At 32.2% G+C, this 17,956-nt stretch overlaps 3 protein-coding genes across 3 annotated transcripts; 1 reads left to right on the top strand and 2 right to left on the bottom strand.

The window, feature by feature from the left end:
* Positions 1–8: 8 nt before the first annotated feature.
* Positions 9–7,042, bottom strand: LOC143350069 (proteasome activator complex subunit 4A). Its single transcript, XM_076781863.1, has 13 exons — positions 6,961–7,042; positions 6,412–6,842; positions 6,111–6,251; positions 5,860–6,031; positions 5,398–5,796; positions 5,170–5,318; positions 4,767–5,089; positions 3,731–4,703; positions 3,372–3,642; positions 2,913–3,296; positions 692–2,830; positions 386–616; positions 9–323 (listed from the first exon to the last, which is right to left on the bottom strand). The coding sequence occupies exons 2-13, from the start codon at positions 6,660–6,662 to the stop codon at positions 180–182; spliced, it is 5,577 nt and encodes a 1,858-aa protein (XP_076637978.1). The 5' UTR covers positions 6,663–6,842; positions 6,961–7,042; the 3' UTR covers positions 9–179.
* Positions 7,043–7,064: 22 nt separating this feature from the next.
* On the top strand, positions 7,065–17,946 carry Sptz (zinc finger FYVE-type containing 26 spastizin). The gene is made up of 13 exons (XM_076781862.1): positions 7,065–7,651; positions 7,711–7,879; positions 7,966–8,553; positions 8,638–9,996; positions 11,446–11,592; positions 11,665–12,492; positions 12,573–13,103; positions 13,169–14,371; positions 14,455–14,964; positions 15,043–15,407; positions 15,480–17,068; positions 17,138–17,391; positions 17,461–17,946. The coding sequence occupies exons 1-13, from the start codon at positions 7,488–7,490 to the stop codon at positions 17,626–17,628; spliced, it is 7,875 nt and encodes a 2,624-aa protein (XP_076637977.1). The 5' UTR covers positions 7,065–7,487; the 3' UTR covers positions 17,629–17,946.
* Positions 9,961–11,450, bottom strand: LOC143350074 (uncharacterized). The gene is made up of 2 exons (XM_076781872.1): positions 10,313–11,450; positions 9,961–10,229 (listed from the first exon to the last, which is right to left on the bottom strand). The coding sequence occupies exons 1-2, from the start codon at positions 10,776–10,778 to the stop codon at positions 10,021–10,023; spliced, it is 675 nt and encodes a 224-aa protein (XP_076637987.1). The 5' UTR covers positions 10,779–11,450; the 3' UTR covers positions 9,961–10,020.
* Positions 17,947–17,956: the final 10 nt, after the last annotated feature.

The raw sequence follows: 17,956 nt of genomic DNA, 5'->3' as shown, positions 1-17,956 counted from the left end.
TCTAAACATTATACGACTAATTATTATATTATTATCACTACAAAATTTCTTGTTATCGTAACTCTTTTCATAATTATGTCCATCATGACTGTAACATTGTTCATGATCGTCAATGCGATTTCCGCATATAAAATTTATTACAACCATAGGAAACGTATAATACAAGTTTAAGCGTTCTATCAAGCGTAATGAGATGGTGGCATCGTCAAATCTTGTAACACGGTTAACTGTTCTTCCGTAAAATGTTGAGCATACCCGTTCATGCCTTTCCATCCATTATAATGCGTTCTTTTAAAATCACCAAGAGTTTCTCGAATCGTCGTCTGCAAATGAATAGACTTGTACTAGTAAATGATACGGATGCAATTGAAATTTGTATACTAACCGGTATAGGTTGTGGATCATTCATATGAGGACTAAGGTGTTCAAAAATTGAGGGGACGTATTTTGGTATATCATATGGATGGGCTTGAATGAATGCACACATTCCTAGGATAGCTGCATGACGTATACGTATAGCGTCAATTTTTAAATTTTTCCTTGTAGTCTCTGAATTCCCGTAATTTGAACGTCCTTTCTTCCATAATTTGATTTTTGCTTGTTTCTTAAATTCGTCCTGAAACATTACAAACCTTCGTACAAACTATTCTTTTTTCTTAAAATGCCTTGGAAATATTTTGAAAATACTTACCAACAACGTTTCTTGTTCCGATATAAATGTACAATGCAACAATCCACTAAGAACTTGACCAGCGCTTTTTCTTACTTCCAATCGTTCATCTTCTAATAAACGTAGAACTATGTCTTTAACGGAAGCGACCCACGTTGGATTGCTTAGCAATATACTCATATTATAAAATACCAATACTTGAAGAAATTGCAAGCAAGTGAATCGTGTCCACCAAGATATATGTTTTGACATTTTTATCACTGCATCCAAAGCTATTTGCATATTATGTGACAATGTAAATGCCTCTGCAAGTATTGCCAACGTACATTTACATAACTTCATTAATTCTTCGTCCGCTTCGCAATTTTCCAGTTGACATATAATCGGAAATACCCTGTAAAATTCTGGCTGCAGACCGTTCTGCGAACGAATCACAGTGTTTGTAATCCATTTGCAAACTGTCTTAAGTAATCGAATTGCTATCTCGCGATCTTCCGTATTTATCTTTGAGTCCTTTAAAGAATTGTTACATTTAACATTAACCACCTGCGAAGCTAGAGATTCTTCTTTTTCGTCAGCAATCATTGCGCTTTCATTCACAAGACATTGCAATCTTGGTACTATTTTATCGATTAAATCTTCAATTCGTGGTGTAATCTGATTGTTTGGAGTTTCTGGAAACTTTAAATCTGCAGCAAACACTGTGACTAAAACGGAACCTAATCGTTCTCTGACATTTTCGAGCGGACTTGCTAGCAATCTATCTTCTGTACGTTTCAAGAGACGGTGCAATAATTCCGAAACCCGCCACGATTGTTCGTTCAGAGTCATTTGCAAAACAAACAAACGTCCACATTCGATGAAAGATGACTCTGATTCACCAAAACGAAGTTCTTCCATCAGACATTCTAACAACCAATAATGCTTGTTTGGATCTCTGTCTTGCTGAGCCGAAGCAAAACACGCGCCCCAATCTATCACAGAATCTACCGTCAAATTAGCTAGGGCAAGCTTAATAATTGGTAACAAAGAATCCCACATTTCACAAACCATGTTATATGGCCAGTGTTTTGAGCCGTTAATAATTCCAGCAATAATTTCTGCAGCACACCTCTGACTACTTTCTTGTTTATCCGTGACTAATTTACGTAAATGTGGCAAAAAATGTTTCAAAAATAATATTCCGTGATTACGAAAGACACCTTTGAAAAGAAGAAATTTGTAACAGTTAAATTTGTCTTTGCCTTTCTTCTCTTCAAGACTGAAATATCTTATAAGTTTCTCGATATTCTGCGCATCGTTGAAAAAGCGAACGATTTCTTTTTCGTGGTCTGTTAAATTTCGTATATTTGGATCTAGACACGGTTGCTCGGACGAGGGTGCATAAATCTCTATTTTCTTTGCCCATGTATAATACCCGATATGCGTCTTATGTACAAATCTAGGTTCATCCCATTGTTCCGCAGTTAAAGGACGCGTTTCATAATTATATTGAAGCCAAACATTGTCTGATCTTCGTCCTGGTATTAACATCTGAGATTGATTTTCTTGCTGTGAACTTTTGCCCGACAACATTGGCGAATCGATAGTTACCTTTGGATGTTTTCGTTTTTGTTGTTTCAACATGTACGCGACCACTTTAATAGCAATTTTTCTTTCCTGCAATGAATCGTGTATTAACGCTTCGAGGAAATAACGTACCACCTTTGGAGGATGCATTTGATCTGGATGAATCAGATCTCGAATAAAATTCATCGTCATCAAGCGATGTCGCCAATGTAAATTTTTTTCCGAAAGAGCACGGAACAGATCATCCACCAAACCATTATACGATATAAGATTCGATTCTTCGGTTTCTCGTAATATTCCTAAAGCTTTCTCAATTTCGTCTTCAGTAGGCTGAGGTAGATTAGGTTGTGGATAAGTTGCCCATAAATCAACCGCAAGCGTTGCACACGTTTCTGGTAGCTTAAGTTTAATAGTAATCGTTGGGAAATGTTTATTTATAATTTCCACTAAATGTTCCTTTAAACGGATCACGGACAGTTTCTCAGACGTTTTAGAAAGGACTACAGCTGGCCACAAAGATCTCAGCATGTTCCAGTCGCGTTTCATAATGATGGGATCATTTTTTGAATCAAACAAAATATATAAAACACCCTGTTAAAAAGAAAAAAATGTTAACGTAAATTCTAACAAAAATTTACTTAATTTTTATTGCTATTATTATTACTATTATTACCTTATACGCATCATGATTTTCTTCCGTGTCGTTTTTCAATACATCGAGTAATCGTGGAACGATAAACTTATAAGAGTACAATAAATGTTGAAAGGCGCGAGAGAGAATGGATTGAGCCTGCGATCGCACATCGGCATATCTGCTGATAGCCAATACAAACAATTCGAATATGATTTCTTTATGTGTTTTCGTTAAGTTAAAAGTATGCGAATGGACGCGCGTTTCATGTTGAATTTCTGCAGATTGTAATACAAAAGGTCCTATTAGTCCTTTGTTCCCTTTTAGACGATCCTTCATCATCTCCATTATAGTATAAAAGTTTTTGCGTCTCGTTTCATGTGTATCGGATAAACGAATCTTTCCTAATAAAAGACTGCTCCAAATCTAAAATTAAACGTTTAAATTTTCTTAAATTCTTTTAATAATCGTTACTCTAGAGCAGTAAATTAAAATAAATACCTTTATTAAAACAAATAAACTTTTTGTGTCGTCTTCTGCATTTTTCAGTATTACTTTTTGCACATTACTCATAAGTGTTGCGATAGAACGTCTCACATTACTACCATCAGGCATCGATATTTCTTCCTTCGTACCAAGCATTGGTGTAAAAGGCACCCACTTTAAAGACGATTTTACTGGAAGTAATAGTTCTTCTTCCCATAGTGGTAGAACAGATTCGCAAGCTTGAATAATGCTGTTTACAATACTCAAACTAGTCAGCAACTCTTCTCTACAATTATATATTCACGCGTCACATGATGACAGTTTTATTTCGTGCATTAAAAAGGAGGGAAAGATCATATTTAGTAATAGCAAACCTCGTCAGTGTATTCCAGTCTTCGCAATATTTTTCTAATTTATTTATCTCGGGCAACAAATATTTAAAAAATATTCGATTTAACGAGGTCATTTCATCTTTACCGGGGATGTACCATTTAACAGTCAAACTATTAATATCCAGAGTTTGACCCCAGTGTATGACTTCGGTAGATTCAAACTGATACGGCACCATATTAGATAACGAAGAAAGAATAGATCTAAGTAACGTGCAAGCTAAATTGTTTCCTTCTCTTGATTTTAAGACCAACACTCGTTCAAGAACAATTTCTAACGTATCCACGTGTGGTAACAAATTCTTTCCTGATGTACAAGTGATCGCAGACAATAGCAGCATTGCGTACAAAAGGCGGCCGTCTAAATTTTCTTCCTTCACGATATCATTACTTTCACCAATAATGTCTAAAATCGTTTGCGAAAGTACAGGTAACAACGAATGTAACGTTTTCTCCCCGTTAACGTAGGCAAATATTCGACACACTACGGCGACAAGTTGCCCGGCAACTTTAGTTTCAAGAATACGTTCAGTTATGAACGTGCGTAATTTGTGCAAAGCACACTCAAAAATCTTGTCGTTAATCTGAATTAATAGTACCGCGAATACTTCTTTCAGCACAAATTCTGTAACTTTCTCCAATTTACTTTTCTCGTTACCGGCACGAGTTTCCAGCCTAACATTTTCCAAAGAAAAGGAATCTACCAAAGAGAATACTCTGTCCATAAATTGTAAAAGAAAGTCTTCAAATCTCGATGCTACTGTCTCGTAAAAGATCCTTTCTTCCTCGTCTGTTATTGTACTTAGTTTAGAAGGGTCCACGATAGGTATGTAAGTAGCATAAATTTTAATAAGTCGAAAAGCAACAAAGCATTTTTCCATATCGTTTGGATCAATGCTAGGTAAAAGTAAAAATAGTAATGGTAGAATATGCGTTGGTCCTTCTGGATACGTATAACCTAAACGAAGCAGAAGAACGATTAGTAAATTCAAATAGCATACAACAAAAGTACAATCCGTACCTTCGTTTATATTACTAGACCCTTCTGCCATTGGTCTAGCTATAGCTGCCATGTAACTCAATGTAGCATTCAATTTATATGGTTCTGCTGTAAGAGAGTCCAATGTAGAAGATACTCTCTCTAAAACATCTGGGATAACTAAACTGGGCCTCATAGTGGCAAGATGTTGCAATGCTTGAGAGGCACTGTTAACACATAACTTGCTAAACATAGCCGTCATAGTTATTGGCATCATGCTTTTGACAAATGCATCAATATCGCTGTCCGTTAATTTGTACTCGTCGGGAACGGGCGTTTCCCATGTTTGTTTTGCGTGTCGTTCCCTATAGTGTTAGTAAGATACGTGTTAATTTCTGGAAAAACATTGTAAAAAGTATATTTTAAAAAGTACAACGATCCTTACATGTGCAAACGTTTGACAAAGTGATATGGAAGCTCTACAAGGATCTCCTTTAATTTTCCCAACCAACGACCAGTGTTGGCTGGATGAAAATATGTTTCTATAGTTTTTAAAAATTTGTCAAGATACATTTGCGTAGACGAACCATGCCCCTAAAAATATGACACGATACACAAAATTAGATTTAATTCGTTTAAATCTAGTTAGAATCGATGCTAGATAAAGTCCTACCAGAACTGCTGTTATCCATATGGCCATAGAAGAAGTATCTATTTTGTGATGTTTACATCTTTGTACTTGATTGTACGACACTGGAAGCCTTAAGCATCGCACGAACCTAGTGAACATTAATGGAATATGCGGTTCCCAATTTATATATCCAATGTTATGAGAAGCCAGCCTTGCCATTAACCACATCATATCATTTTCCCAAATTGGTGCATTATGACAAACTTCCCATAATGACATAATTTCGTCAAACCATAGTTCGTGTCCAATCGAATGATATTTGGGAGGTAACTGAACTGGTAAGAACTTCTTTAATGTTTCCAAACTGATAGACATCGTTATGGAATTGAGAGGGTAGAAAGTTGGTCTCAATTCATCTAATATTTCCTGTGTTGCGCTCAACTATTATAAAAACATTAATCTCTGTTCTTTCACTGACTTATTAGAAAACAAATAATAACTTACAGGAAAATAAATTTTCACAGCATGTACAAGTATGTTTAATTTATCTGACAAACAAGCAAAAGAACGATACATTCTGATGAAACTTTCTTCGTTCTTTCTCACATGGTCGACTAATTCGTACAGAGGTCTCCATGGAAGTTCTAACTCATCGGGAGATATTAATCTTTTCTTCCTAAAAATATAATAACAATGGTAAATTTAAGCATTGAAACCAGTGACAAGATTATACGTAAAAATCCAATCAAACTTACTTTAATAATAAAATTAATGTAAAACTAAATCGACTCACTAAAAATGGTTCAAGTTCTGGAATTGTAACCAGTTCATACATTAATTTTACAAATAAAATATGATCTTCTTTACTAAATTCCATTCCATATATCTTTATGTACCTATAATAAATACACGCAGAATTCATATTTATATAATGTTTTATAATCGTATTAGATAATGTTCTTATTGAATCTTTTCAATAAAAAAATTTTTTCTTTTTAATAATAGATTAAATATTTCTTTTCAAATAATTAAGTAATTTTTAAAATATGTACTTACTCGCGTAATCTGGTAACCCAAAGAACACAGCCTGGCTGCATTTCACGAAGAATAACAGCTCGTCCTAAATTTGCTTTAATCTCGGCTAATAAAACCTGCGATTCCGCCTCTAAATCATTTACATAAGGTAACAACTTATTGTACTTGGGTTTCCTTTGAAATTCAATTTTGACATGCCCAGTTGACGAATCCATGGTTCTTTTACTCTTAAAATTTTTGTAATTAAAAATATTTTCACTGTCCTCGTTCATAATTATTTAAACGTATTATCACAAGGATATGATATAGGTTAGACACATGTATCCCACAGAAGAGCACACGATGTAATGCAAAATCATGTACATTGTCGAGTCAGTAACAACTTGCTGATTTTTCTTCATTTTTAACGAGTCATGTTTTGCATTCCAGTGGCCATATTTGATACATTAATTCTGAAAGGTCCAAAGAAAATCTGTTGGTACATATATCCGCAGTCGCACATGGAACTAGAATATGAATGAACGATCGCAACTGTCAATGCATCGATGTTCACTGCATAGTAATTATTACCGTTTAAAAGGAAAATCACCGATGATCGCCAATTTCAGTACAAACCAAGCTTAGAAAACCTCAATTCAGAGAGATACGTACATGCACTCCATTGTCGATTGTGATGTTCATTGGTGTACAAGTACTGCAAGTGAGAGCGATGATTAAACGATTTTCATGCGTATAAACGGAATAAACGCGACAATATGGGCTAGTGATTTTTTGTTTTCTTCGTTACAATATTGTTTTATGATAAATATATAATGACACATTAGATTATGCGGCTCTCAGAACCATTCAATTTTTATGTGAAACATTTTTTGATATCAAAATTTGGTTCGATTAAATGGGTCAGCCTGCAGAGATCAGTGAATCTGACATATCTGGTGAAAGATTTCGTAAAAGTTAGGGCTGTAATCTGGTAAACATACGAGTCGTATGACACGACGTCCCGTACGATGTTGATCATCAACAGTTGATGAATGTTTTGCTGAAAGAATGCGTATTTCGTTTCTTACTTCACGCTATGTAAACTAATTTTGGAAAACATGACAAATCAAGAAGTAACGCTGAAAATAAATGAATGTATACTGTCGAAATTATGGTATACATCTCTTGTTGTTTATGAAGGAAATGCTAATGATAAATCTCTCTCTTCTCAAAGTGACGTTGTAGATTTTGTTGAATCTCAGACTTTGTTTAGAAACTTAATGTAAGTATAATAATAAGTACAATATAAGATATCCATTTTATTTGTTAAATATTTTTCAGTCATCTGCAAAGTAAAAGTCACCATAAATGGATTACTCAAATATTATTGCAGAAGCTTGTCAACAATGTAGATTTTACAGACGTCGAAAATATAAAGAAACAACACAGTTATGTAGAAATGATGTATGCTTTACAATTATGCAAAAATATGACAATGCATGTACAACAGGTATTTTAAAAATTGATTCATTTATTTTAATTGTTAATCGTATTTCTGTTACATGTATAACATGTTTCATTTCATGTGTTTTATAGGGATTATTATCGATTTACCAAAGTAGTTCAGAACAAACAAATTCAGAAATCTTTGAGAAAATGCACGAAGAGTGTTTTGCATTTCTACGACAAAATATTTATAACAATTCGACTGTTGTATGTTGGATCATTAATGAATTATTATTTGCATATATTAATAAGTCAATTACTATTGTTTCCAGTCTACAAGATTTATATTTGTTTCTTGTAAAAGAAATGTTAGAATCGAAATTAATAAATGACAATTCTGTTGGATGTGTATTATGTGTTATTTCAAAAATGAACATACTTGAATCTAATACAATCGAATTGTCAAGATGGTATTTTCCTATGCTTTTAAAAACATGTAACATTCAAGATATTGACCTTGTATTGTATTCAAAACCAGAGATAAAGCTTTTTAATGAGTGGTGCATCTTTCTCAATGAAATTTATGGGCATTCTAAAATTGTTAATAATCTGAACGATGTATTAAAAATTCAAGAAGGATTATTTAATTGTGGTTCTAACTCTACACCATTTATAAATAAGAATAATCTTATGAAAAGGATAACTAACACAAAACAACACTGGGTTATAGATATTTTGGTAGGTGATAGCATAATAAGTATTTAGTTAATATTATAATGGAAATCATAATATTATTTTTATCTAATATTATCTTTCTTCCAGGACATGTGTTATGTTTTAATGATGAATAAAAAGTATGATAATATTTCATCGATATTATCCTATAAACTGACAAAGACTTTTTGGGCAGCTTTATTGTTTAAAATTTTAAACGATTCCGTTCAGAATTTCGTATTTCCTGATAAAATTCAAGAAAATGGATACTTTATATGTGATTCGATTAAATTTTTAATGTCTAAATGTGATTTTAATATGTCTTATGAGCGTACGCTACAAGAACTCGACATTACGTTAAAGAAATATGTTAAAATTGTGGAATACATCTTGAATTGGACAAAAGAAAATTTTACGAGAGATAATGACACTGAAATTGATGAGACAATTAAATCCATTGACACATTTGAACAAGAAATATCTATAAAACAGATATTTAATTTTTTACTAGATTTTAATAGTTTTTCGGTATTGAAAATGACGACAGATATACACGAACAAGAGTATGATAAAATAGAAAATTTATTAGAAGACCTTTGCGAATCTAAAAATATCTTCTATGCATACTATAGCATGCTAAATGCTCTGAAAGCTATTTTATTATATGATACTTACACTGTAAATCAAAACATTATTACAAGTCATTTCTCTGATATGAAATATTATCTACAAATTTTGTATCCTCTCAGTTTGCGTGTACAAGTTGTAAAAGATATATTTTCGTTACTTTTCTTGCGATACGAAGACTTTGATCATACTAAAAAAAATTATGACAAGAATAATACGAGTACTTTGAATAAACAATTAAGATTTGAAAAGAAACGAGTCGAACAGAGCTTAAAAGGTTTCATTTGTAATAAATATGCCATAAAGGATATGTTATTTCATTTAAAAGAGATTATCTCAGTCACAGAAATCGAATTCATGAAAATGAAAAATAAAGATGTATCTACAGAAGAAGAAGAGCAAATTCAAAGGGGCATCTCTTCTATCGATGCGATAATAACAGATGCTAAATGGAGATTAGAAATTTATACAAACCCACAGTTTACAGAAGAGGATAATATATCTAAAGTTGCAAATAAAAATGTAACTAAGCCTAATGTTCTATTAGATGGAAAATCGATTTTGAATCGTTTCAAAGAAAATATACTTTTTTACCAAGAGGGTAACACTTTAGATGAAACGAAAGTTAGATCTGATAGTAGCTCTGAATCAGAATTGATACATAATAACACTAAATGGCAAAAATATCCTAAGAATATAACATTTACAGCAAATACCACATCAACCAAAGATACCGTATATAAACCATTATTTGTTAACTTTATGTTAGCAACTAAAGAAAGCCTAGTTATACAATGTTTGTGGAAAAATGATTATACAACAGCACAGGATATTATTGAGGTAATTTGATCGATGTATATGGATTTATATATTTCTTATTGTGGCTTCAAATTGTTCGAATGCATTTTCTTCAAATTCAGTAGGTTCGTATGTAATAAATTCCTGTGTCTCTTCGTTCTTTTCAACTTCTTTAGCTAATGTTCCAGGAGGATTAATTGCATAATATTGTTTTGCAAATAAAATCCTTCTTCTGGGAAAACAAAACTCGCAACGGAAACAACAGCAACACCAACCTATGGAATGGTACACTGTTACTATTGTAAATTATTACTAAAACGGCCTTTGTTAGATAAAATCATTCAATCGTGCGCACTACCTTTATGACACCAACAAGGAATTGCAAGACATACATAAATTAGGAACCATATTCTAATGATCAACCATGCTTTCTGTACAGACTTTTTCACGGTTTGATCTTCATATTCATAGTTGTATATTAAACAATCGATAACTTTAATACCAAATTTTTTTGATGTTTTCGTACAATTTTTGAAATCAAGTAACTTTTGCAGTGTTCCTTTGGGATATTCACTTTTCTGTGTTTCTTTCGATTTATTCTCATTGGTATAATTTACCATTTTGTCTACGATTATATGTTGTGATATTTCTTCTTCGTATTCTCTTTTAAACTTTTCGTAATCATAAATTTCTTCGCCCGATTCTGTTTCTTCATTATACGCGGTAAAAACTTTCGTATTAAGAGTTGCGCGTTTCCGAAGCTTGGATGTTAATTCTTCTTTATAATTATCAGTATTGGGAATATTCTCAATAGTATCCCACATCGAAGAATCGATTTCTTTATTTTCTTTCAGTGGTATTTGGTACAGGCGTTGATCATTCTCGCGTTTCGTCAGGAATATTTTTTTATACAAATTTCGATTATTGTTCTTTTATGATCTAGAAATAGGTATTGATTAGAACTAGAATTTTATTATTGTACCAAGCTTATCACTTAATTATGAAGCACTTTGTCTAAATCTTCTTTAAAACCAGCAATAAATGGTTCATCATTTCTTTCTACCATGTTAGGGGATTCCCATATGATTGGTTCCAATTGAGTAAATACATTTGCAAATTGTATTTTATTCACAATTTCACGTTTATTGTAATTTTCGACCAAAGAATGTAGCGGTTTGTATCTGCTATCATCTTTCATGTAAAGTCCCATGGTTGCAAGATTAGCAGGCTGAATCATTTCATTTTCACTTTGTTCATCATAGTCTTTATTATCAGATGCAATCTCAAACACTTTTTTATCTTGTAAATTAATCTATACAAAATACAAGATATGGTAATAAACTTGTAAATAATAACAGTTGATAAAACATTATTAGTCGTTAATACGCAACTTTATATAATGGTAATGAAAAAATAGAAACATTTAATAACATCAAGATAATTGATATTTTCTGAAATAACATATTCAATTGGTTTCTTCTTATGTTGTAGAAATCTCGCATAAAGGATTCTCAACTAAATGGAGAAATGCAATTTTCAAAAGCACTACACGCGTTCAGAGAAAACATTTATAAACAAACAAATACATTAAAAGATAAAAATCAATCGAAAGAAAATGCACAATTTTCTACATTGGAGGTATAGTCTACAGATTAGTTAATTTTATCTATAAGCAAAATATTTGATACTAAAATTATCATATTTTCACAGAATATAAGATTAATTGCACAGAAAGGTGTACACTCTTCTAAACAAACCAGTCAACTTGAAACATTTTTGGCATCTCAAGAAATTAATTTGCGAATGTTGAACACAGACATTGTTAGTGGCAATGAAATGTTAACAATATGTGTATTGGATCTGGCTTTAACTATGAGCCAAATTTACTCTAGTTCAAATCAGTTTTTCGAAGTTGCAATGAAGTATTTGAAATTGTGTAAAACGTTTGACAATACTGAATATGCACATTTCTTTTCCAAGATATATCAATTGTTATATGAAACAAAAGAAAAGTTCTCGGTAGAAAATATACTTTGCGATGCAAAGATTTCACTGGCCATACATGAATATAAAGAGAAAGATGACTTTTGGACTGATATTGCGATTAAATACCACGAATTTAAAGAGACTCAGGCAAATAAAAATACAATCAATAAAATATTGAAACACAGTAATTATTTACCGGGTTTAAAAATAATTGGCAAAATGGCTGTTATTTCCAATGGAACAGAGAAATATATGCAAAATATCTTCTCCCATTTACAACTTCTGCATACAATTATTCCAACCGACCAATCAATACTTACAGTTTCTGATTTGTTAAAAATTTCATTGCCTTATTACTTTGGTTATCAATTATTTGAACTTAAAATTGAGCCAAATAAGCTTGAAACGGTTGCACACAATTTACAATTTAATTTAGTATACAGCATTCTTACAAATGCTTGTCCTAGACTGGTTTATGAAAAAAGTACGAAGTACACTATCGATAATAAAGAAAATGGTTGCATCATTTTAAATAAAGCATCGTATAAATCGGTATGTATCAATTTTTTTTAACGATTTTACTATATTTTGAGAAAGTTATAAGGAACACAAAATAATTATTGCTATTGCAGGATTTAAATTATAAAACAGAAGGACCAAATCGATGCGTTTCAGAGATATTAACGGAATTGCTGGAAATTTTACAAAATTTAAATTTGGATCAATTTTATTTAAGCCACGACATTTGCAAAACTATTTCCAAGCATTCTGATATTCAAGATGTACTGAGTAAAACGACCCGTCTTATAAACCTAGATTTGAGCGAATTATCTATGGGCGATGAAACATTAACTTTTCTTCTGAATATGTGGAACCTCATGTTTTTACATACTACTTTGACTATCTGGGCACATCATCCTCCTTTTAATAATTTACAACATGCAATCTCATTGATGTCGATTGGTTATTTGATCGGCGATTTAGGTCTAGTAACGCTTGCTGCGCTTAGATCAAAATTGCTAAATAATATTATGCTAAACGATAAATTCTTTCTCCAACTCGAAGAACTCAATGAACCTGTATGGCAAGATTTAGACATTACTCATGACCCAAGAGTGATCTTTATGATGGCTAATGAATTATATGGAACACCTTGTATTCGAGTAAGTTGTCGTTCGTTTCGTAATTATGTCTTGTAATTAATTTATTAAAATACTTGTTTTCCTAGGTCTGTAATGCGAAATCGTTAAACGAAGATCTAAGCAATGCTTTTCACGAATATCTTGATTATTATTCATCGAAACTTGAAAAACCTTCAGAGAACACAGAAAATCAAAAAGTAATTTTTTTACCCGATATCACGAAACAATATCAAAATTTCGTATCTCAAAAATACAACTGTAATTCGAATGACATTGATAACGGCGATAATATATTCTCAGTAGACGATTACTTTAAGCTCTCTAAAAGAGACATAGTTATACAATATATCGCGCCTTTCTATTTGTATGATGTAATATTGAAGTATACAAATTGTTCGAACGTATGTCGCCAAAAGCAGATCAATCGACAGAATGATGTATGGGAAACTCGTATCGTAAGATCGAGTTTATTACAATACTTGGAAGGACATTGTTGGGTTGTTTCTTATCTTTTACAAAGAATATACAATGAGAATCCAACTATTCTAGAAAATAACTGTGATAATCTGAAACGTACTGCTTGTCTTGAAAATCTTTTAAGTTCGTCGTGGATCATTGAAATGAAATCATTGTTTGAAAATAATCAAACTCTTGCGGCTATACTCGAAACGATACCGATACAAAAAATGTGGTTTCATTTTGAAAACGCATTAGAAGAAAATGAATGGTATAATTGCTTGAAGCTTATAAACGCCTTGCCAGATAATCTAATTAAAAGTACAGAACTTGAATGTTTTAAAGACAAAGTTCTCAGTTACATAGTTTCAAAGAAAGATATTGAATTGGATGAAGAGATATTGCAATACGTGTATCAAATTAAAGATGTGTATGTTTTGTGTCAAACAGTACTATACAATATCAATAAATGGCATATAAATGTTTGCGAAGGTGCTTTACTTTACGCAGTACATCACGCGGACAGGTACAAATTACCTACGCACTGTAGATCACAGTTAAATGAAATCCTGCACAGAGTATTTGTTTTTCATAAAATGTTTCCGTATTGCGTGATGAAATCCAACGGTAATTGGTATGACGTTGCTTACTGCACAGAAAAAGTTGATGCATTTGAAATTATGAAGATATTAATAAACGCAGATAAATTTGAACTATGTTTAGAGTGGTTAGAGTGTCAAGCATTCTCTTTAGAAATACACCCCTCTGTGATGCAAGATTTCTTGATAGGTCTTTTAAAAAATGAATCTCCAAACTTTAAACAGACATTAAAGGTACTTTGAAGGATATTTAAAAAATGAGTATATTACAAATTGCACGATCCGATTACTTTAACTAATGCGGTTTTTTATTTCAGTTTCTTCATGCATTACCTTTGAATCAGTCGGTCAAGCTATGCAAAACTGTGTTAAAAAAATTAGAATCTATTGACTCTCTTCAATTTATTTGCAATTATTTATTAGAGTATTGTAAAGCAACAGAAACCATAAAATATAGAAGAACCATAATAGGAATCGATATCTTACACATGTTAAAGTCTCAAGAAAGATCATTATATATTCACCTTATAAAAGAACCATTGTTAATGTTAGAACAGTTGTTGATGAATTGTAAGTTTGAAAGTATCCAAAAAATATTGAATAAAATTCAAGATAAATTGCAACAAGTGGACATTTCAAGAAGTAGCTTTGACGAAATTATAAAATTCTATGCTCAAAAGTCGTTGGATTGTCGTGTATCTTTACAATGCGATAACATTGAAAGCAAATCAAAGAATGTACAACATTCTGTTTCGAAAACGGAAAATATTAAATTTGTAATGCCTATTCTAGTTCCCACTAAAGAAGAATGGATACCTAATGATAAGGTACAACACAAAAACGATGTGCAAGCTTTTTTGTGTAGCTTGGTATTTAAACTTGTTTAACTTTTCGCTGTTTAACAGGCCACAGAGTGCAGCTGTTGCAAAATCGTTATATTTTCGATGTTTAACAGACGACACCATTGTCGTAGATGTGGTCGTGTTATCTGTGCTCAGTGTTCTCAACATCGCATGCACGTTTCTGGATATCCGCCCTCTGTACTTGTGCGTGTATGCAATGATTGCAAACAACAGACAGTGTTACAAATGCAAGCCCATCACGGAGCACAGTCTACTTCGAGTAGCGAAATGTTTGATTATTGGCAATTAACGAAAGATCAAAAGCATAATCAAACTATTAGAGAAGAGTTTTCGTTCGAGTACGCACCAAACATTTCTTTGTGCTTGGCTATCCTCAACTTATACTCTGACCATAAAACATACACTAGGTAATAAATATTTATACATATATTTATATAGAAATTCTCTAAATTTTTTCAATAGAAAATTTATTGTTTCAGCTTTTTATTAGATCGTTGCGATGAGATAAAACATCTCTTGCAACCTGTAAGCGGGGGAAAAGTAAATCCAGAAGTAGACCATACTGTAATAATTAAAATGATACGTTCCCTATTAATTGCCGCAAAAGTGAAATGTGCAAAACTTGGCCTTAGTACTGGATTAGCACACTGTGATCGTTTTTTATCGCAAGTAGATCTTATTGCCAGTTTTATCCAGTCCGATTGTTTATACCTTCTGCCCTCCGACGATTTGAAAGAACGTACCTTCAGACAGTTTAGGGATCTTCTAATTGAAAAAGAACAATGGATCCTTGCCCTAGATGTAAGTACTAAAGCGGGATTGGATACACAAGGTGTCTGGGTAACTTGGGGTAAAGCATGTTTGAAAATGGGATACTTTGATCAAGCACGAGACAAATTTTGCCATTGCCTTGACAAAATTCAATTCGAAGATATCGACGATTGGGTACTTTTATCATATTCCAAAGACTCGACTACGTCGGACAAAAGAGAAAATCGAAAATTGACAAGTGAGAATAAAATTGACGAGGACAATGAATTTACAATGGACGAACTATGCATAAGAAGAGGAGAATTTTCAAAAAGTCGCCCGTTAAAAGATCCACCATTGCTTTCAGAGATTTTACAAATGTTAAATAACTTGAGTACATACAAACAACATGTACAACATTTTCATCAATATAAGTCTATGGCTTTACAAGATGTATTAAGTAATTTTGGAAACCTGAAAATGACGAATCAAAGGCAATTCATTGTTAAAAATGCATCTTCGGTCATGCAGGACGTTTACTACTACGAAAGTCTTTATTATTTATTAACTTATGGAAGTTACAATTCAATTTTAGAATTCTTTCTGAAACATGAACAATTTAACGAATGCCTCACTTTCACTTTAGAAAATGATTTAGAACCCGATTTATTCTTCAATGCGATCTATTTATATTGTTTGAAAAACGGAACTACTGGAAAACTTCACGAAGCTATGAAAAACAGGGATCAAAATTTGCTAATTTGGAAGAAGTATTTGATATGCGTGTGCCACAGTCTAGAAAGGAGACAATACTTGAACATTCTGTATCAGTTGCAGTTATTTATGAAAGACTCTATTCGAGCTGCAATGACATGTATTCGTTTTTACTGCAACGAAGTAAGCAATTATACAGATTTCTGTATCAGAAAAAATTTCTTACTCGACGCCCAGAAGCACTTGGAATCTGAACTGCAAGTCGAAACGTTAAATCGAAGAAGAAAAAAGAGCACAAGTTCTATGCATAGCAATCAAGGAATTTTAACAATGGAAATGGAACCTTCGGAAATAGATAAACACATTAATACGATCTGCAGACAAATGGAAATTGCAAAGTATTTAGCAACTTGTGAAAAAGAAGGAAGGTCTCCCATTCAGTTTTTTAATTTATTTCCAGGCAAGGATTGTGATAATGGTCACGCGATAGAATTGCCAACTTTATTTGGCAATCAACAGCAGAAAATTGATTTAACTGTTCTAGCCATACTCTGTGGACGTAATGTTGAAGAAGGATTCGGAATAGCGTTTAGAATAATGCAAGGTCTTTTTCAGTGATTTAAACGTAATTTAACTACCTTGTAGATCATGTAAATAATTTGTATTATTTCAGATTATAATCTACCGCAGCAAAAAGTGTATTCTTTAACTGGTCATATCTTGACACTTGGGAACAACGTTTCTGCAATAGAGCAATTAATTAAATGTTGTCATACATCTGGTATTCCAAATTCGTATATCATATCGGATTACGTTTTGACCCATTGTGTGAAATTGTTATTGAATAATTTGCACAGTAAGCCAGAATCAAGTTTAAAAAATGATGTCCAGAACCTTGTCAGATTAATAACTGACATAGAACTCAAAGTAAAATTATACTATACATACTAATTCGTTAATTTTTTCGATATATTTTCTTATTCTTTTTATTTCTAGATAAATGCATATATCGAATGCAAGCATCTGAAAGCTGCATACCTATTAGCTGTTAAGCATTCACGAGCACAAGATATAAGAAAAATTTTAAAAGAATCTGATAGGCTCGGTCAAAATGCTATTAAAGCAATATGTATAAAATGGCTTCAACAAGAACCAAAGTCATAATTTTAAGATGTATTATAGAAGTACGTAAGAGGCAATAAGTTCCTCCGTTTTTATTCATTACTATTACGAAATATTTGTACTATAATTTTAAAACTGTAGTCGGGAAAACTGTAATTTTAGAAATTTTATACAAGCTCTTAAAATGACTCTAAGTATAAACTAAAAACGTTGACTTTCTTATTGCATTCCATAACTATTTGTCTAATTAAATATTATAATTTAGAACTAATTTGTACCTTAATTAAATAGTACAATTGCAAAATTAAATGAAGTATGCATAACATAGTTATAAGATTAAAAAGTGCAATAATTGCAGCATTTGGAAAAG

This window comes from Colletes latitarsis, chromosome 14, assembly GCF_051014445.1.
Source record: "Colletes latitarsis isolate SP2378_abdomen chromosome 14, iyColLati1, whole genome shotgun sequence".
Lineage (NCBI taxonomy): Eukaryota > Metazoa > Arthropoda > Insecta > Hymenoptera > Colletidae > Colletes > Colletes latitarsis.
Note: the sequence above shows the minus strand (reverse complement) of the source record. Positions and strands in the feature narration are given on the sequence as shown.